Source organism: Erithacus rubecula (genome assembly GCF_903797595.1).
Source record: "Erithacus rubecula genome assembly, chromosome: 6".
Taxonomy (NCBI): Eukaryota; Metazoa; Chordata; class Aves; order Passeriformes; family Muscicapidae; genus Erithacus; species Erithacus rubecula.
In genome coordinates this window covers 34,047,728-34,069,980 of record NC_136688.1, presented here as the reverse complement: position 1 = coordinate 34,069,980, position 22,253 = coordinate 34,047,728, and the positions used below count along the sequence as shown (strand labels likewise).

The 22,253-nt window shown below is 35.7% G+C and overlaps 1 protein-coding gene across 2 annotated transcripts in view; it reads left to right on the top strand.

The window, feature by feature from the left end:
- Positions 1–19,822, top strand: part of PRKD1 (protein kinase D1) — a 114,361-nt gene extending 94,539 nt beyond the window's left edge. For both annotated transcript variants that reach the window (XM_079308691.1, XM_079308690.1), the window contains 8 exons: positions 1,961–2,013; positions 3,069–3,141; positions 4,172–4,278; positions 4,695–4,856; positions 6,178–6,276; positions 7,325–7,592; positions 16,610–16,695; positions 18,860–19,822. In XM_079308691.1, the coding sequence (XP_079164817.1) occupies positions 1,961–2,013; positions 3,069–3,141; positions 4,172–4,278; positions 4,695–4,856; positions 6,178–6,276; positions 7,325–7,592; positions 16,610–16,695; positions 18,860–19,078 (1,067 nt within the window). In that variant the 3' untranslated portion in view covers positions 19,079–19,822. The remainder of the gene's footprint in view (positions 1–1,960; positions 2,014–3,068; positions 3,142–4,171; positions 4,279–4,694; positions 4,857–6,177; positions 6,277–7,324; positions 7,593–16,609; positions 16,696–18,859) is intronic.
- Positions 19,823–22,253: the final 2,431 nt, after the last annotated feature.

Below are 22,253 nucleotides of genomic sequence, written 5' to 3'. Positions count from 1 at the left end.
GTTCAAAACTGATAGATTTTTTTTTTTTTCCCATCCTGACTGTGGTTTATGTTTTTAGCTGAGTGCAGAAGCAGCTCTTCACTCGTTGAGTCACTGCAGCATAGATTATATGCTCCCTTTCATCATATTAGGCTGTACAGCTTCCTCAAACATTGTCCCATGCTGAGATGAAAAGAGCTCAAGTGTGAAGAACAGCTATTCTAAGCAAAACGAGGCATTTGTGTTATCCAGGACCAAAAGGAATTAATGTATCTTAGCTTCCAGTTTACATACCTTTGTGTAATTCTCTAGCAAAGGTGACAAAAGTTTATGTAAACCAAATGTGAGAACTGTTTAAATCTTTCTTGGGTAGTGATAATAAAGTAGCACAGAGCAAACAATTGCCCATTACTAGCCATGTGCTGCTGTGGTTGCTTTGTACTTCTGTTCAGCCTAGTCAATGTAAAGGGAGTTTGGACATGTCTACATAATTTGGATTAGACCTTTTGTTGCAATATACACCCACTTTAGCACTTGACATCTGGAAGCTATTAATGCAGCACAAAATGCTAATGAGACCACGAACCCTTCAGAAACCAAGTACTACAACAGGCTGTGACATTGCATCTCCAGGCACAACAGCTCACATATCAGATTAGATCAGCAGTGTCCTTTGCTTTCTCAACTGGAATCTGGTATAAAATAGTCAAATTCTGGATGTCATTTCCATCAGACTAGTTGCCTAGTGCCCCTGGTTTGAGTCAGTGTAGCTAAACAAATTGTCTTATCTCCCTCTTGGGAAGTTTAAAAAATTTCTTTACAAGTTAGTAGTTATCTTTGGGTTATATGTTCAAAAGTTAAGGTAGTCAGAGACCTTTAGAACAGTTTCTTGTGGATAGTGAGGATGACAGCAACCTTTTTTCTTTTCCTCAAAGTCTAAGACTTTGTCTGTCTTTGTCCATGCTCCTTTTTCATATAATCACAGCAGTACATAATATTTAAAAACAAACTGACAATGATTAAAAACCTCTCCATGACTGAAACATTCTATGCCAGAAGCAGTTGTCCTAAGGAAAGGGAATAAGCCATATGAGGCAGAAATTACTCGTGTTACTGCAACAAGGATCAGTGCTAATGGGTAGTAACAAGTGTCTTCAGTGTGTAATGCAGGCCTTATAGTAGGGGACACTGGTTTCAAAATTTTTACTTAACAAATGGAAAGTGAGCGTGAATGGGATTGTACACAGAAGTATGAGACAGAAGTGACAGTACTCCAAAGAAGCATGGTTTCCTTCCCAAAGTATTGTCCTTGTGTAATGTAGTTATGAGTGGGCATTTCTGAATTTCCTCTCAGTAAGTTTATAGTTCAAATGCTTATGACATGCTTATAACATGCTTATAAACTCCAGACTGACAGAAGGTGGATCTGGTGTTTGTTGTATTAAAATGCAGGTAACAAGGTTTTGTTTCCATTATGTCTGTTCTAATTTTTAATAATGTCTGTTAAGCCATAAGTGTATTGCTTGTAACAGTATGCAGTGTAATTTGAATGTGTATTTGCCTTCACCTGAATAGCATCAAATATGTTGTAGGTGACTAAATAAATCAAAATTATTATTAAATCTACTAAATAAAACCAGTTTAGTTGCACTTGTTACTTAGGTGAGATACAAAGCTTCAAATAGAATGGGAAAAAGCAGTAAGAAGCTTATAAATGGGAGTTGTGTGACTTCACTATTTAAATTCAATTATTAACTGTATAATTCTGTTTTTTACCTACAGTGCAAAACTGTTGTTCAATTCATGTGCTTGTGGGCTGGTATAAAATTTTATATTAGCTGGTAGACACACAAGCTGACCTAATTGGTCCAATTTCTAGAGCTGTCAGTAGATATTGATGTAATATGAATGTCATTTCCTATTACTACACGTTGAAGTAAAAGCACAGCAATCTTAAAGTATATTTTGCTTTCTTCCCCAGGGGATATATCCATCAGTATTTCTGTATCAAACTGCGAAGTCCAAGAAAATGTGGTGAGTATTCTCTGGATGCTGGTGCTAGACATGCTATGATTAGGCTGGCAAAGTCATTGATCTGCATGTCAAGAGGAGTGTTAGGGGAGTTCCCATCAGCTATTTCTCACTTCCTTTGAAGAAATTAGTAAACAATTAGCTTTTTTAACTTGTGAAAAAAAACCTTCTTTGTGGCACCTTTTCTTGAGATGCAAGAATTATGTATAGGTAATTTCCCAGACTTTAATTGTGGGTCTGTGTAGGATGTTAATTACCAATTAAAGTGAGGTGTAGGAATTACTAGTTCATGGAATTTGTCAACTGAACTTTGTAAAACTGACTGCAAACTTTGATAAATATACCATTTCCTGTCATGTCTGAGAGATCAGATATTCTCTGTTACATGGTGATGAAACTCTATCCACAGGAAGAGTTGCATATATCATAACACACACACAGAGAATTCTAGGTTTCTTTTACTCTAGGACAGTTAGACACAGGTCATTTGTCAAGTTAAGCAGTTGCACTGCTTGCTTTCCATCTCATGGCAAGTGGAAAAAATAGATACTCCCTGCAGCCAGCTAAAGCTTTGGGACAGCTCTGGTAGTTGTCAGAAAAAGATTGCAAACAGATTGCCTGCTAGGGATGTGTCCATTTGTTTCCTAACAAAAAGCCTTTATTATGAATTAAACACTCTTTCATTCTTTGTTGTATATGCTGCTGGTTAAATATCAGGAAAATAAAACTGACCTGCAAGGTTTGATGTTCATTTTTGTCTCCCAAATGCATCTGCTAACAGCTTGTGCTGTTACAGCACTGAAAAGTAGTGAGACATGAGACTGCCTCTCTGGCACAAATGGAATATTTTACCCCTCTCAGTCAACCTGTTGAAGATTCATCAGCTTTTACAGCAATTGCTATGGCTTGTAAGAGGACACACCTGAATTTTTTGGCAGATAATGTATTTTAAAATGTACTGTACTAAAAGAATGCTATTCCCCACTAGAAAAAGCAAATGAAATACAATTTTTCATTCCATGTCCTTAGGGCTTAATATCTGTTGTTTATATAAACAGGATATTAGCACAGTGTACCAGATCTTCCCAGATGAAGTATTGGGATCAGGACAGTTTGGAATTGTTTATGGAGGTAAGGCTTTGATGTGCTGTACAATTGTGCTTAAGATAAAAATTCACTTGAAAGGGGAAATGATTTGGACTCTGAAATGTTTTGTTGCAGAAATTAGCTGTCTGTTGTTTCATTTAAGCAGTATACATTCAACAAAATCTATGTTTATATTTTGTGATGAAGTCATTTTGTAGATTGAAGTTTTCTGCCCAGTAGTGAGTCAGTGTACATCAGTAGCTTCATATTCTCTGGAAGTTCTAATAAAGCAAGCCTGGAAGTGCAGAAAGCTGTTTTTTGAGAACTGTAATGGATGAAAAAAATATTATTCTTCCTTCTGTGTTTCTTTACGTGTTCCAATGAGGCCTTTTTTTTTTATTATTTCTTCAGTAGCCTGGTAGAACTGTTTCTCTTTTTATTTTCTTATTAATTTTTTCCTCTCTCTTTTTCATTTTTCAGCAGTTTTTTAGGGGTGTATTTAGGTACAGCTGTAGTTTGTGACAGTATGAAGCGAGAACTAATAACAAATTTCTCACTGAGGTATCTCTGACTCTCTGATAAACCTGGGGCATGCACTGACATGCCTAAAGGCTATCACATATTTCATTTTTGCTAGTGTGAAGCTCTAGTGAAGGACTAAGCCTACAACCAGCCAGTTGCACAGAATGCAGCTGTAGCTTACGTATATATAAAATATATATATAAATATATAAATTCATATATATATATATAAATAGATAAATACATATATATATGAGAAAATTAACTTTGCATCTATACTGTTGAAATGCAGAGCTAACTTTCTCCTATGTTTGTGTCTTACAGGCATGTAAGTAAGCTTTATGTGCTTGTCAGGCTTTGTAAGGCAATAATAAAGATAAGTTCTGTTATGAAAGGGTAGAAAGAAATGACAGAAAACTTAACATAATGTCTTACCTGCAAACCAGCTCTGAGAATTACTTGGTTATGGCCATTTGTGCAACCCATGAAAAAGGAACACTTTTCATAATTAATCACATTAATTGATAGAGAGCTTTTTGTTTTATTAATGCAGGAAAGCATCGCAAAACTGGAAGAGATGTTGCCATTAAAATAATTGATAAACTAAGATTTCCAACTAAACAGGAAAGTCAACTTCGTAATGAAGTTGCCATTTTACAGGTACTTTTCTCTCCTTTTTTACTGTATTAGCTACATTATTTATTTTTATAAATACTAGATAATTATTTTAATTTGTAATCACTAGTGGTTTTCCAAAAATATTAGTATTTTTGCAGCTTATTTTCCATAAAAAGCCAAAACCAGATGTATCAGCTATTTCACACTAGGAGTTACAATTTTTACAGTTTTAAGCACCAGGCATAAGGAAAATGTATGTTAAATTAATTTGAAATTCATACTTTCTCCTGTATTGCCCCTAGAAATTTTGTCCATGTTGCCTACAGGTTAGGCACACAGTTTAAATTATGAAATACTGAAACATTGTCTGGTTTAGGAGGGGGTCTGAAGTCTGGATATGTAATGATAAAAGCTACTGATCATATTGAGAAACCTAGTGCTGTATTTATCTTTAATAGAATCTTCATCATCCTGGTGTTGTAAATCTGGAGTGTATGTTTGAGACGCCAGAAAGAGTCTTTGTTGTTATGGAAAAACTCCATGGAGACATGCTGGAGATGATCTTGTCAAGTGAAAAGGGCAGATTGCCAGAGAGAATAACTAAGTTTTTAATTACTCAGGTAAGAAGTTAATTATAGAGTAGAAGGAGATTTGAGGTTGATTATTATCACTGTTTCTTATGTTTTCCTTTTGACATAATTTACCTGTCTGGTTTATGGAAATCTGAGTAAAACAGGGGTGGTACACCCAGCTTTCTTTACATTACTGTACATTATCTGATAGATAGTAAACCTTTAAGAGGATTTAAAGCTAGACACATGTAGAGTTGTTGGATGGATGGACATCAAGCTACAGTTCCTCGTATGATGGAAGAATTAAGCATGAGAAAGGAAGGCACTAAGAGCCAACTGTTGAAAAATTATAAAAAGAAATTTGAGCCTTTTGAACTACCCAGTATCAAACCAGTGCAGTTCATACTGTGCACTGTTAAACCTATTTTCTGTGCTGAGATTGGATCTCAGTGCTACTGCCTGAGTCTGGATTCCATTATTACTTCTATTACTAATTTGATATGGGACTTAATTGAGCTTCCTGTTGTTATATTCCTGTAATATTATCATACTGCTTCTTTGGCTGCCCAAAATACTGGTTTAAATTTAGATGCACACATCAGTGGTGAGCCACCTCACAGTCAGAGAAGCCCATGTTTTGGCAGTCAGGAAAAAAAGTAGCAGGATCAACAGTATTATGGTGTTTATTATTACAAATTCCTTATTTGGCGTAGAACTTAACAGGTTTCCTAGTTTCCAGGTTTTAATGGGCAACACTTCCACCAGCTTTAGAATTTGGTTTCTTCTGTTCACAGGTTCATTCAGCCTCTCCACCATTCACTACTCTAATTCAGTGGCAAATTCTGTCAGCCCCTGACCAAACACAAGGAATTGAGTTAAAGCCACACAAAAATGATGGATGTATGTTACAGTGTTGCTGTATTTTTGTGTATGTAACAGAACAGAAATACATACAAAACTCTGCATTCTTTCTCTCATTGAGAAAACACTTCAGTTTGGATCATATAATATTTCTGTGAAATGTTTTTAGTTGAATCTAGATAGGAAAGGTCATTCTGCAAATGTTACTACATTCAAAGATTTCATGCATGAAAAGTAAACAAATACTTAGAATCCAGTTTTTAAAAGATGCTTATAATGTAAACTCTTGGAGAGAGAAAAATCATATTTAATGCAGTGAAACATCAAGAAAATTTGAGACACACAATTTTGGGGTTTTTTGGGTTTTTCTTTTTCATTGTTGACATTCTGGTAAAAAGTACATTTTTGTTGGATTGTTTTTCTTCACACCATTTCTTTCTTCTTTGGTCACTGATACTGTCCAAACAATATAAAACAGGTGATCAAAATTTGATTTGTTTGTTCACAGATCCTTGTTGCTTTAAGACATCTTCATTTCAAAAATATTGTTCACTGTGACCTCAAACCAGAAAATGTGTTATTGGCATCAGCTGATCCTTTCCCACAGGCAAGTAGAAAATGCCCTTTTTTAAGATAAATTGTTCTAATTAATAAGTGTTAGCAATGCTTATGTCAACAATAAAATTATTAGTGACTCGTTTGCACAGAATTTTTAGGTAAGAAAAAGTTGATCCCTTGTTGAAACCACTTTATAAAGAAGTTATGTTTGAAAATCACGATTCTTGTCATTTGTCTAAAATACTGAAATAGCTTTTAAAGTGTGACAAAGCTACTGTGATATTTTCTAATTTGTGAACCATTACAGCACAAAGTACTTGGCTGATTGGTTTTCTCCAGAAAGAAAGTTACTTTTCTGAAAATTTCTGAAAATTCATGAAGAACAAGAACTTCTTTAATTCTATGAATTTAAATGCCATGTAGATCACAGGATATTTAAATATAAAATCTGACTAGTTATATTTCTCTTATATTTTTATCAGTTTCTGTTACATTCATTCTACAGAGTTCATCTATAATCTTTCTCAATTACCCATATTCAAAATGAGTACTACTGATAATTTTTAAGTAATATCAATAATTGGAAGGGAAGGATCTATACTGAGTTGTTTCAAATGAGAATTTTCAAGCTGCTTACTCTGTTATTTTGTAGAACTCAGAAAAGGAAGTTTGCAGAGAGGCAGAGTGTAATTAGATCCACAGTAAAATGCAAGTGGTTTAAGAACTAAATTTTGTCAAGTTGCTTGTTTTAGGAAAAAGCCATAGGTAAAACAATTTTTCTGAAATAAAATTCATACTACGCTATGAATGAATACTTATTAGTATATATTACTACTTTCATCAGGAACCTGAGCTGTTAAGCCTATCCACAACTGTGTTTTATTCATGGAGTGAAGGAACAGAAGAGATAATGTGGACTGGTATTCTGGTCTGTTTTAGTGGAATAAGAATATTCCTGTCAAACAGGAGTTTAAAGAAAAAGTACTCTTGAAGGAACAGTAAAGATGCATCTTGCAACTTGATGATAAAAGTTCCTCAGCTATGTATGTGGTAATAAAAATAATGTATGTCTTACTATAGCATTTTTCATTGAACAGGTGAAACTTTGTGATTTTGGCTTTGCCCGAATCATCGGAGAGAAATCCTTTAGGCGTTCAGTTGTCGGAACACCAGCCTACCTTGCTCCAGAGGTTCTGAGAAACAAAGGCTACAACAGATCCCTGGATATGTGGTCAGTGGGTGTCATCATTTATGTGAGCCTCAGTGGTACCTTTCCATTCAATGAAGATGAAGACATACATGACCAAATTCAAAATGCTGCTTTCATGTATCCACCTAATCCATGGAAGGAGATTTCTCTTGAAGGTAAAACCTGTTTGTGGCTGTTCTTATACAAATGCTAAAAAGAGTACATGTATTTCACTTTTATATTTTTTCCCTGTACATAACAGAATTAAAAAAAAAATTCCAGTAATATAATGTGTCTGTTTTGTGCTATCAGCTGCTTTAGAATTTCCTACAGAATATGTATAGACTGCATATGGCATAATCTTCAAGCATGGGATCTCTCCAGGAAGTGTTGAAGGAGGCACATAACCACCTACAGATGAGATTGCTATAGAATCTGTGGGGAGCTTAAGCTGCTGTAATTGGTCTTGTGTATACTTTTTTATGTTCCTCTTCATTCAGCTCTGTTGCATCTGCAGTCTGTTTCTTGTTCTACTTGTTCCAGTAAATGAGTTGGTTTCAGTAGGATGCTGTGCTGATATTTTTGTGTGGAGAAGATAAAGCTGAACAATTCCATAGATGGGATTTCAGGAACAGTGTGAGAAAATGTCATACAAGAGACTTTATGCAGGGGGAAAAGACTTGGAGATATCTGTGAAACATTTGAAACTCGAGTTCTGGTCAATGGCATCAAAGACTTTTGATATAAAACAAGAAACAATGTGACTAGTTCACTATGAATATCTTTAAAGAAGGTAAATCAGTTCTATTTAAATGTGTCTGAACAACTAAGTAGGGCATTTTAAAAAATAGCCACTTGTGGTTTCTCTAACATTTTCACACACAGCATTTTCAGGCAACTTGATTTTCTTTGAGATCTTTTTTCAGTACAGAATTCTGCAGGATTGTAATTCTTAAAGCAAAGAAATGATATAAGCATCAGATTCTTATATCCTTTTCTGAATTGTAATATGTGCCAACCTGAATTACAATATTAGAATGCAAAGTTTCTGGTATTTACAGTACCATTTTTCTGGTTTTCAGGTGATATGTTTAACATACCTGTTAAGCACAGTTTAGAACAGTGTGCCTAATGCTTACTATAATATATATTACAGCCATGTGAGATTCTTTTCTGAAAATGCTCTGAGAGCATTGTTTGTTATTTTATCTCAGTGGCAGATGAAGTTTGAAATCTGTTGGAGGAAAAAAAAAAAAGCTATAAATCTGCACAATTACACACTGAAGTTCTCCTGAACCTCCACACACTTTGATATGTAAGCTGACAGAATCTGTTGGCAGCAATGCTTTATCTGTCGCTAGAGATAAGCAAACAGCAATCAACACAGGGGAAGCTGCAAGAAATTGTCTCCCACAAGTTTCTACTGTGGTAGACAGAAGATCAATTTTTACACTCAGAGGTGAAGATTCAGTAGAGCACCTACAGAAAACTCACCTACTTGGGTGTTATCTCTCCATTTGTAGAATCACAGCCTTCATTAAAAGTTGATGAATACCAGGCTGCAAGCATGCAGAAGGGAGGAAAACACACTTTAACAAATTACTAAAATAAAATCTGCTTATACATTGTGATTTTATATTTTGGTTTGCTAGGTGATGAGCCACTCTATTGTGCTAAATGAAAACCTGGAAAATGTCTGAAGAGATTCCATTATGTCTAACAGGGACAGTTGAACTCTGTGTCACTGTCCAAGTATTACTTGAAAAGGCTGATTTTTAGGGCTGAAATTTGAACTCAAATTCCATATTACTTAGGGAAAATAAAGGAATTTTTTCTCATGTCCTGCTCCACTCTCCGGTGCAGTTTTGAGGGGACAGTTTCTGTTATCTCTGACAGTGCAGCATAGTTAAAATGCAAACCCAACACATCTAACCTGGATTACAGTTTTAAACAGTGCCATGTTAATTAATGCTGCAAATGATTGAATCATTTAGGGGAAAAGCTCCAATTATTTTAAAGATTTTATGAAGGAATTTCTGTGTGCCTATTGCAAAGATTGGTGCTAAGGAAAGGTGAACAGCAGTTAAAACCTTTTGTGTCCTGTCCATGATTACTGCTGTGACTCAGAGCCAAATTGGAACTTCTTGCAACTGTAGCTATTCCAATGCTCTGTTTTCCAATTCTCTGCTCTGCTCAATGTTCCAATGCTCTAATCCACTGCTCATATAAAAATTTTAAGAATAGCTGAATTTAGTTATTGCCATCTTCTATTTTTATTGCAATTAGAGAGGAAAAAGCAGGTATTTCTTTGAATTTAATAGTGCAGCAATTAAAGTGAATTATGCTGTGTTTAGGAACCCTTTGGTTTTAGTGCACACTTCATGCTTTTCCTAATACTTGCTAAACAACAGCATGTTAATTTGTGAACTGGAAGGCAGAGGGTAGCAAAACTTTAAAAGAAAAAAATGAGACTGATCATATGTAAACAATGTGTCTGGAAAAGTAACAACAGTGGTAAAGTAGTCTAAATATTCCCATTATATGTTACTTAGTCAATTACTGGTTTTTAAATAGAATTGGCTTTTAAAATTTTAAATTGCACTGATGAGGTGATAGATTCATAAGAAACACATGACCCATAATGGTTTAAACTGCATGGTAATATAAATAATATACTTGAAGTCTAACAGATTCAGAGGAAAAGCACATAGAGATAAGTTGTATTTTGGAGGAAAAGTGTGTCATATTGTGCAATATTCTGGTCTGAGTTAGTTTATTTTCTTTAGAGTTACTTTTCTGTAGTGTTTTCTAGCTATTCTTGAAATAAAAATTTGCAGTCACAAGCCAAGATAAAAGACAATAGCTATTTGAGGATAATATTTTTTGTGTGCTTAATTTTCAAATTTCACCAAAAACAGTTGTCTATAGTCTCGACATTCACTGAATCCTCTCTTTCCATAATGTGTCTGTCTGATGTTATAACTCCTGGATTAATTTCATCAACCCTTCCTGATAAGAAATTTAGCTTTTCTTGTGTAATGCTTTGTCCTTCCTTTTCCCCATTAAAATGTAACTTACAAAAACTAAGACCTTTTAATTTTGGAGGTCTCATATTTCTCCATAGGGAATTCTGATTTATACTTAAGTGGCTGCATTTTTCCAAGCATTTCCAATAACTTCACTCTTTTGAAAGAACATGTCCCAAAACTTGAGTCTGGTTTTGGATATCTAAATAGGATTGTAGCACATTACTGAAGATAAGTAGTTTTTGTGGTAGGTGTTTGGTGTGTTTTAGAAAAACAGGTTTTGTCAGAGCTGTTCACATCATTACCTAGTCTATTTCTGCTCTGTCTTCAATGTTTGTCAAGCCAGGCTACATTTCTAAATTCACTGAATTGCTGTATGACAGTTTGAACTTAATTCAGTCCTAATTGCTGCATTTTACTAGATACTGATATAGAGGAATCTAATTGCAGAATTCTTACCTATTTTATAACTTTAAATTTCACATGTCTCAAATATGGAACCTGTTTTCAACGGCTTTACTGTTTGTTTTCAGCTTTGACCTTTCAGTCTACCAAATTTGCATCATCTGAAGAAATTTATTTTGACTTAGTTACATGCTACAAGAAATAAATACTGCTAAAAGCAAAGATAAAACTCCATGATGGAGTTCTGCCTGCTTGTCTGTTTTGTGTACTATGTCTTCACTGTGGTAACTATTCTTCTTAACTGCATGGTCCTAAAATGTGCTATGTCAAGACTGGAATTATTCGTGGTATGTTTCATTCTGCTGTCATATTTTCAAAAAACATTGTATTTATAATTCTTTTTTCATCAGCTACTACCAGCACAGCTATTACTACTAGCCTGATGGGCTCTGTAATGTGCACATCATTGATTAGGTGCTTCACATTACTTAATATTATTAAAATAATTTGGGAACAAACAATGCAATTTCTATCATCCATTAAATTTGGTCATGGTGTCCCTGTTATTTATGGCTTTGTAGCCATAAATAAATACCACGGCTGCCTTTGAGCCAGTATTTATTTATACTTGTTACAACATAATGTGAATAGAAACTGAGTGCTTCACACATTAATGAGAAAGTCACATGAATGAGTGAGCATTGAGTATGAGGAGGTCAATGCATGTTATAGCTCAAAGATGCTCTCTGCCTCTCTAAATGTTTAGCTAGCTGTTGAAAGGGAGGTCTTGGCTCTACTTCCACATTTGCTAGGATAAATTAGTATTAGGAAACCTCTCTTGTAGGGTACAGCTTAGAATTGCTAAGGATTTCTTTTGAGAGTACAGCTGAATCTATGTCCCTGAAAATCACAGACAGCTGAAATCATTTTCTGCTAAAATAACTGCACATACACTAGGGCATTTGTTAACAAAGCTGTATGGACCAACAGCAGAAAAGAGATTTGTGCATATGAAAAAATATTGGTAATGACCTCTAATCAATTTACCTGTTCTTAGAAAAATCCAAGGGCTAGGAAGTCCTGAAGCTCCTATATTAGTGGCAGCAGCTTAAATTTGTACAAATGATGGCAGAAAGAGTAAGTAGTATTCTAAGTGTACTTTAAAAATTCTTAATCAATTATAAATTTATGATTAATGTAGGACTGCTTTTTTAATATCCTTATGGGGATTTCTTGTTTATAACTTACATGAAAATTTTAAATCTGTAGGGAAGGACTAAATCAATGGTATGTTTGTAATAGAGTTTTCAGATATTTTGTGAACTTTTGCATTTATATGCAGGTCACGTCCTAATTGAGTTAAAGCAGTCATTCCTGTGAAAAGTAATTATTGTGTTAATTTGATACTTAGAGTGAAAATTGTGACTTTGTCTGTACAACAGTTAATTATTTACCATATTAATAAAGTTGCATAAGCAGTATAGAGTCATGAATCTCCTGACTGTGTAGATTCTTTCCAGTGAATTGAAACTAAAGAGCCATCTTTCCTAAAATCAAAGGGATGCAGAGCTTTATAGATTTTACATTTGAATTTTTCTGTTGGGGATTCTGCTGAATGGTCACCTATCTAAAAGGCCAGTACTCATTCTGCTGGAGTAGTTGGCTAGTTTATTCCCTTTAATAAAGTCTCCAGCTCCTGGAGCTTTGTAGATCCTCAGCTGACTCCCTACACTATCTAGAAGGTAAACAGGAGACTATAAAAGTGTTAGAAAAAGCACTTCCATAATCCTCTCAGAACTTCAACTCTGATTGCCTTCTTGGTGATAACCTAGTACATTCCCATAGATTGTGTGCAGACCTTAGGCAGTCTTTCTTAATACTCTGAATTTATTTAGTCATTGATTTTAGAGAGGAATATGATAAAATTTTATAAAGGTCCTAAAATGTCTGATAAGGATTGCTTTAAAACCTGATTAAAAAAAAAAATCAGTGAAAATGCATAAAAATACTTAAAAACTATAAATAGTTACTACCCTCTCCTCAAAACTGCATTATCTTCCTAGACAGAATATTTAATTTTGTAACAGATGATGCCCAAATTTAGTTCCCTAAAGTTATATGCCTCATATAAATGTTAATACCTTCCAGATTTTTGTCTTCAGTGTTTTTAAGCAGTACAACTCAAAACTTAATCATGAAGCAATTACGTGAGGTTTTTTTTTCAATTCAGAAATTGAGTCAACATGAATCTTAGTGTTCGTTCATTTTACATGAATTGAAGCCAGACTAAGCTTTGTAAAATGGTGGCTGTCAGGCCACTGTCAGAACAGGATGGGGTTTTTGTGAGTTTAAATAGAGGGAAGAACTGTGCACTTTCCATGTCTTTTAAGCATTTTAATTCCAGCACTCACAATGTCATTAATTAAACTTCCTAGATTCTTCTTTGCTTTACACTGCACTGTTCTTTTGTTGCCCTGATTATATCTATCACTTGCATATTGGCTTCTGTTACTCAGAACTCTTACAAGTTCAAGAACTGGCATTTCTTGAATTGCATAAAAAGTAAAAATGGTCTAAAAGTACTGGTGCTACAGATAAAAAGTAGCAAAGACTCTGCTGTTGAAACTCGTGTTTTCTTCCTTCACCTAAGTTTAAAAACTTTGAGTTATAAAGCAAATGAAATTGTATCAGATAGTTTTTCTGCTTCATGTGTACATCTAGTAGTCATGTTGCATTTCTGCTTGTTTATTTATTTATTTGTGCTTATTTGTTAAGAGGCAAGGGATAGGCAAAACTTGCCTGGCAAAAAGAACTCTAGATAAAAAACTAAAAGCAAACAGCAAAACTGGTTACAGAGACAGCAATATTCCAGTGGTGAAACAAGCAGACTGTCTGTGTAAACTGTTCTCAACTGCTTGATACTGACAATTGTAACCATCCAGGAAAACTGCCTTTTCACTCTCATAGTTTTCTTCCCTGTCTTTTTTTGTACACCTTCTCTAGTGATTTTTTCTAGACCAGTTCTTTTCTTGTTTGTTCAACAAGCCATTGGCAATTTCCCCCAAGAATACAAAGAAATATGTTATTACATGTAATACATCCTTGTCCTGAAGTGAAAAAAGGGGCAAAGGGGCCCCTCATCCTGTTGTAACTTGAGGGAGGTTGGATAGATAAATATGATTTCATCACTTGTAAGGCTCACAGACATATCTGCTTCCAGTGGGTTGCACAGAAGGAATGTAATAGAGACATTATCAATCCTCAGTGGCAAGAGGAACATTCAGTAGGTACTTGACAGTTGCCAAGGCACATGCTGGGATATGTGCACCTACTTTGCAGCAGTTGCCAGGACAATCAACCCTTTCTTTCATCAAGTTCTTGACCTATTTTCCAAACTGAGATTCATAGTAAATAATTGAAAAATGAACTCAGATGATCATTCACACCCAAATACCACTGAAAAGAATAAAGAAATGGTAGCCCTACTGAATTCACACTCAGCACTGGCTTATGTATCAAAAGACAGACTGAAGTCTTACTGTAATTCTGCTGAATTTAAGGGTAAGTTGGCAGTGTTGCAGAAGATGCTGATGTTTGCTGATACCCAGATATATTGCAGTGGGTGAGGGACTATGTTTTTCTCTTTGAAACATCAGATTGAAACAAAGGTCACTATTTTTGATAGGTGATATCAAAACCATCATGTATGACTGACTTACCTCTTCCCCTTAGCTTGGAACTTGAGAATGTCTCTTATCAATAAAAAGGAAGATGAACCCCACTGTTTTGGAAAACAAATGAGTTTCAAGAATGTTGCCATCTCTCAGTAAAAGTCCTACTACATATCCATTGATTTTCTTATCCCACATACAGTTCACCAGCATTTTGAGAGGGAATGAAATAAACACAAGTTAGGGAACGAAATAAACACAAGTTAGAAAACTGAGCATCAACTGTACTTGATGCTAAAAGAGACAGTAGATAAGAATCTATTTGTCCACAACAGAAAAGTAAAAGTAGGCCCATCTGTTCCAGGAAAGGAATGGCTCAGAGCCTCTGGCAGTGCTTTCTTTGTCAAAAAATCCTGAGATTTATTTTCTATCATTCCCATGATTGCTTTGATTTCCAAGACAGTGTTCATCACCAGGAAGTCTGAGCTGCTTTGGTGATAGTCTCCTATTGCTAAGAATAGGTTTGTCTTTCAAACTAACTGCATAAATTCAGATAGACTGCTCTGTGCATTCCTATTTTCCTGGGCATTGTTTGCATTGTGTACTGCCCCCATGGCAGAAACACACATGAAGCCCTAGGTGGCAAATTGAGCCTGCAGAGAGAAAGTCTCTGTTAAATAAGAAAGTCTTTTCCATATTGTTATACAAAATACAACCTCAGAGATAATTGGTTTAAAGAATCCTCCCATCTTCTATTCTTAAAATAGACAAGATGATTACTCAGCTCCTTTAATTTTTAGCTGGCAATAATATCCATCTGATGTGTTTCAGACCCAGTGCCCCTCAGTGATGCTGTGTGTCTGTGTTCTTTCAAGACCATCTTTCCCTGTCACCATGATATAAACAGAGAAATAAAGATGTAAACCAGCATACTTTGGACATGCCAAGGGATAATGTGTCAAAATGGAAAAATTGTAGGAATATTATCATTCCTTGTAGCTAGTCAGTTATTCTGGAATAACAGAATAGGATTTAACCTTTCATTATAGCCTTCTTGTTTGTTTGTTTGTTTGTTTGTTTGTTTGTTTGTTTGTTTGTTTGTTTGTTTGTTGGGGTTTTTTTGTAATTGCATCCAAAGCTCATCAATCTCATTCCAGAGATTTTTCCAAATGGGTCACTTGTTGCAGTTCCATGCACTGGTCATTGGCTCATGGGCCTCATCCCTTCAGGCACCACAGCACACATACTTATGGGGTGAAAGAGTTGGGTTTGTTCAGCCTGGAAAAGTTTGCAGGGAAGACCTTGTAGCACCTTGAACTGCCTAAAGGAGGCTAAAAGAGAGCTGCAGAGTGATCTTTTACAAGGATGTGTAGTGATAGGACATGGGGTAATTGCTTTACACTGAAAGAGGGTATGTTTAGATTGGTTATTAGGAAGGGTTTGGATATTAGGAAGAAATTCTTGACTGTGAGGGTGATGATACAGTGGGACAGGCTGCTCAGAGAAGTCGTGGATGCCCCATCTGTGGAAGTGTTCAAGTTGGATAGGGCTTTGAGCCATCTTATCTAGTAGAAGGTCTCCCTACCCATGATAGGAGAGTTGGATCTTTAAGAACCTTTCCAGCCTAAACCGTTCTGTGATTCTATGAACCTCAGTGAATCATTGACTCCAAAACCACAGAAATCATCACATTTGTAAAAGAAGCCCTCTCATTTTTCTGAAACTGCCAACTGTTGACTAGCAAGTAGAAGCAATGCTGAGTTGAAAAGAATGACATTGCAGGAGTTGGTGACTTACAGAACCTGATTTCTCCACTCATAGCCTGGGAAGATGCTGCTGTCGGCTAAAAGTGACACTGAAAATCTCAGAAAAATACCTATATATATATATTATTTACTGTGGTACCACTAGGAAGGGTTGCATGGGTGCCTTGAGGTACATCAACATTGACTGCAATTTGTAAAAAGCTGATGTAAGAAGGGAAAACTGCCCTCTTTTTACAACTACCATGACTGTATAGCTCTCTGTTTGCACATCCCAGTTGAGACAAATACACTTAAACTAACATTTTCCAATATTATTTCTTTTCAGCTATTGATCTCATAAACAATTTGTTGCAAGTGAAAATGAGAAAGCGCTACAGTGTGGACAAAACATTAAGCCACCCATGGTTACAGGTATTTCTACAAATTTCATGTTCTTACCTTTGCATTTAGACTCTAAACATGTAACAAGTCTTCATCATTAAGCACAGTAGAATCTAAGAAAAGCTGAAGATGTTTTTAGATCCTTAGAGCCTCATGCTTGTTCACCAATTTATCTATGGTTTCTAATTAATTTCTGAAGTATTAGATTCTACTACTAAAGTCTCATGCTTTCAAAATGCATTACAAAAATACTTAATCATATTTGTCTACTGAGAAAATTATGTGTATAAAAAACCTCCTTGTAGTCATTTGACTTATTTCATTGCCTGGAGTTTACTCTGATTCACTTCTTATTAAAATTATTCAACAGGCTTTCACTTCACAGTCATCCCAAAAGCTATTGAATTTGTGTGCTTGCCAGGAAAATACATTAACCACATTCAACTGAATTCTTCAACTAAAAACTGAGATGTAAGGAATTTTTAAGATGCTAGCAGTCTCTATCTTGTGCTCACCATATGATATGATAATTCTTTTTATCCTGGCAGCAGCCAAATCACTGCAAATTTAAGGCCTAAGACAGAGCAGTGAGGAGCCAGGGCCTGTCCAGCATCCCCAGCCAAGGAGCAGGGAAGCCTGGGGACAGCCCAGGCCAGGGCATTGGGTCCCTCCCTGGAGATGAGGACAGGCTGAGGCTAGACAGATGCATCAGCCTGTTGGATCTCCCAAGGGAGCTTTGTTTGCATCTAGGAAAGTAATCATGGCACAGACATGGCATAGACCAGGTGCATAATCCCCAGTCCCAAAGGAATATTTATCAAAACAGAAAACTCAGTCTGACTGCAGTATCATAGCTGATACTCAAAGCTGTGTCTCAAAGTAGATGGTGACCTTCTGGCATAGGAGGAAAAGGGCTGTAACCACTGCACTCCACCTTTCTCAGGGAAATTTATCTGGAGCTTACTTTCTACCTCTCAGATTTCCTATCCCTCACTAATTTTTTCCTCCAAGACTGCTCTTCTCCCTGGCACCATTGCAGAATGCATTTGCTTGAGTCTTTGGGGAGCAGAAGTGTCTGGGCTAAGGTCTGCAGCAAGGATGCTCCTGTCTCACCTGACTTCTCCTCTATATCCACTTTTATTGCTTGTGTAGTAATGAGTGGAGGTGAATAAGATCAGGCAGTTCAACAGCAGCTCTAGCACCAGGGATGGGATGAGAACTCTGTCTAGAAGAGTCCTACCTTGCAGGCTAAGGAATGATAAGTGATTATTTTTCCTTACAGGGTAGTGAGACTTAGTGGTGTTCTTTGAGAGGATGACTAAGAAATGGGCCAAAGAGAATCTATGAGATATTAAAGATGAAACCCTTATGCATTTACTGTGTTTGGGCTTTCTGATGCTTTGGCTGTGTGGTTAGGATTTTGTCTTAGCCTGGGACAAGATGAAGGAGGAAAAAAAACTGGATACAGGATCATGAGGAGAGATTAGTCTCATGAGGCTAGTATTGGCTCTATTGCTGCAGCTTTGGTTGGGAACAAGAAAAGAAATTATTGAACTTGTATACTTTGGACAGATGAGAGGCTGCAGTGCATGATGTTGTAAACAGCATGAGACTTAAAATAACTTCCAGTCTTGTATTCGACAGTCAACATGGAGTTCCAAGCTACCCTAATGTTTAGACTTATATGTTTCTTTGAGCAAATCAGTAATTTCCCAATTTCCAAAAAGGAGTTTTTTCTAGCTCAAGCTGAATTTATGTTCTGCATCATTATACTAAGATGCAGACTCAACTGTCTTGACTGATACAGATCACTAGAATGTACATGTATGATTTAAAGATATTTTTTCTTCCTTATTTGTCTTGTGACGAGAGTGAGGAATTGCTTTACCACCATGCCTCACTTAGATATTATGGCAATCTGCACATATCTGTACATTTTGCAAAACAATCCATAACATCTCAATACCATATACTTGTCACAATTTAATAAAATTAATTTATAAAAAAATCCTCTAGAGTTTAAATGTATATCTTTAGGCAGATTTCACATTTATATGTTATAAGATTTTTCCTTTCTAGAGCGATAGGGTTTACCCTTAGATAGCTGAGTAAATAGCTCTGAGTGGTATTGATAGCAGAAGGGAATATAATTTATTTTAGGAAATACAAAAGTAAGACTGTTATTCTTTTTCAGGACTACCAAACCTGGTTAGATTTAAGGGAACTGGAATGTAAAATGGGGGAACGTTACATCACCCATGAAAGTGATGACTCCCGGTGGGAACAGTATTCAGAAGAACATGGATTGCAGTATCCAGCACACCTTATCAGTCCAAGTGCTAACCATAACGAAAACACCAAGCTAGAAGAAACAGAAATGAAAGCCCTCAGTGAGCGTGTCAGCATCCTTTAAGTTGCATCCCCTATAATCTGTCAAAACACTGTGGAATTAATAAATACATACGGTCAGGTTTAACGTTTGCCTTGCAGAACTGCCATTATTTTCTGTCAGATGGGAACAAAGCTGTTATGCTGTTACACTGTTGATATATCTGAGTTGCCAAGACAAATCAACAGAAACATTTTTGTGTGACCAACTGTGTTGTATTTACAAAAGTTCCCAGAAACACTAAACTTGTTATTGTGAATGATTCATGTTGTATTTAATGTATTAAAACCTGTCTCCACGGTGCCTTTTCAAACTAGCGTTTTTCTTACTTGAGCCTCATTTTGGTAAGAGAGAACTTTCCCGTGAAGATCTCGGGGGTTTTTTGTGCATCGTTAGTATTGTAATTGTAAGCAAACTCTTGAAGAGTAGATTATAACTGCTGTTCTGTGAACAACTTCTACCATTTGAATAAAAGCTTTATTTAGTGTTCTAAAATTAGAAAAGGCAAAAAATAATGATTTGCATAGAATTGTACAGTTTCAAATCAGATAACCTCTGTGTGTTTGTGTATATAAATACACATGCACACAGTATAACTTGCTCTTAAGCCTAAATGCCTTAGTAAAATATAAACTGCAGCATGTCAGTTGTATATCTCCTTTTCTTAAAATATTCTTCTCTATTATGAATATTCTCTAATATGTACATTCAGAAGCTAAATAACATGTTGACTTTGTGTATGTTTTCAATAAAAGTCTTGTTAAAATATGTTCATTTGTGAAACTTTCTGTTTAAAGTAATCCTGGAATGGCATCAGAAGTATGTAGAATAAATTAATTAATTAATCATTAAGAAGACAATGTTGAGGTAGGTGGGAAAATGCTGCTGGATAACCTCTGTGCCTATCACACACATTTTATAAGAACCTAATCAGACTGATTTTGTTCAGTCAGTTTTGAAACACACTTAGGGAGTTGGGAAATTGAGGATGCATTAAAGGAATTTTAGTTTTTTGAGAATGTGCTGCTTATGCTTTTCTGCTGAGTTCCACTGAACTGACAATGTATTGCAGATCTTTCTTGCTCTTCTTCCCCTGAAAACTTTAAAGATACAATTACTTAGGCTACCAATGCTAAGCCACTTACTTTTAACAATGAGAAACATTCAGGCTGGACTATAAAAACACGTGACAGAAACACACTGAAAAGCTGAAATTTATTCTACACCATCGTCTGTCTTGGAAAAAAAACCAGTCAGTATATAGGTACTGGTTAACAATTTAAAGGTACATTGGATGAGAAGCAGAAGTACTCAAAGATAAGAGCTTTGGATCTTCACACATGGTAAAGATCCACTGCTCAAATATTGGCTTTATGTTAGAGTCATGAGCTCTTCACTAGATAAATCCATTATTGCATTGAAGAAAAGCTTGTCCTGAGAAAATGTTTGCCAGATACATAACATCACTAAAGCCAGAAGAATTTTTCCTTGGTACCTCTGCTGGATAGTTAGTGTGTACTATAGAGGAAATGAAGAAAAGGCACCTCTACTCAAATGGAAAATAATTATATTCTTGGAAATTAAAAAGTATTGTGAAAAATTATTAATAAATCTCCTTCCTCCCCACCTTCTTTCCCTACTCCCACTTCCATAAAAACCAAAATATTTTTTCACTTAAGGTCTTTCATAATCATAGCCTTTTGATGTGTTCTGAAGCAGCTCTTGTAGGGCAAGGTCAAATGTATCAGCTATTCTGCCATATTGTGTTTTCTCCCATATCTATATTTTCTGTCAGGATGTTCCTACAAGACAGAAAATTGGCTAATAATTTGCCATTGTTTATTTTTCTTTTAGCTTTAATCTTAATCATCAATTCACTGTAAAATAAACATAAAAATAGATGGGCTGGTTATCAAATTTTCTGTCAGTAAAAGTGTGTGTGCTTGAGTCTATTTACAAGCAAGTCCACTTGCAGGTGCACTGGTGGATTCATGGATATAGAAAGATTATATATATTCCATTCTATGAGGACTCCAGGGGTCAAGTAACTTTTCTAAAAGGAAATTAGGAAAATTACCAGCATCATATAGACTTTGTTCAGATGTTTATATCATGACTGCTCTTAAGGAGCCTGGACATCACAGAAGTGCCTTAATTTTGTTGTCCCTTGGTATTAATTAGTAACAAATTTAGAGCTCTACTTTTGTATTGATCTATTTAGGTGAGCTGGGATTTTATTAATTACTTGATTTCAGTTACAATTAGTGTACTAACTCTTGAGCAAAGGCAGTTTTCAGCAACACAGATAAATTCTCGGAAATATTGAATAGCATACTGGCACTCTCTTCTTAAGCATGGACAGTCATGTCAAAACTAAGTGAGAAAGCAAAGCACTGTAACTTCCAACAGCATCTCTAAGAAGCTGGGAGACAAAAATATAAACTTTCAGTGAGGGAAAGTTCTACTGAGTACTTCTACTAAACCCCTTTGTCTGCTGAATTCTTTCATAGCAATGCTTAGTGTGCACAAGAGTTTGCTAAACACAGACCTATGCTAATGCACTTTTTCAACCTCATGGAGCACTTTCAATAAACTGTTTGCCAATGCAGCAGAGACAAAAGCATAAATCAATTTCTCTCCTGAGAAACATTCTGAGTAGCTACTAAACATGGTTTCCAAGGAACTCTTATTACTAGGGGCACATTCACTTTTCTTCCTCTCCATGCTTGTTTTGTTTTTGTGGGGGTTTTTGAGCACTGAAGCTTGCTTCACCACTTCAAGAAACTTGTGCAAATATTCAATGCTTTTCAAAAAATAATCTGCCATCAGCCAATATAATACATTAAAATTTTCCCTGCTGCTGTTCAAAAGTATTACACTGTGAAATTTGAACTGTTTGCATTTCAGCCAGACAGATGAATTCACTGATTCCTAACTTGTAGCCTGAATGGAAACTTGCTCTTCCAGACACATCAGCATCAAAGTGTACTGAAGCAAATCTGGGGTTATGTTGTCCTGTATGATTTTCCTTTGTAATTTTTACTCAGGAAAATGGAATGGTAAGCTACTCTGTGGTAGTATTTCCATGGCCTTTGCCATTTTCCATTAGGCCAACAGTTCCTGCACATGCATCATGGAAGCAAAGCCAACAGTGGTTATGCTGTGTATAAATGTTGACCTGAGGATCTGTTGATGGTAT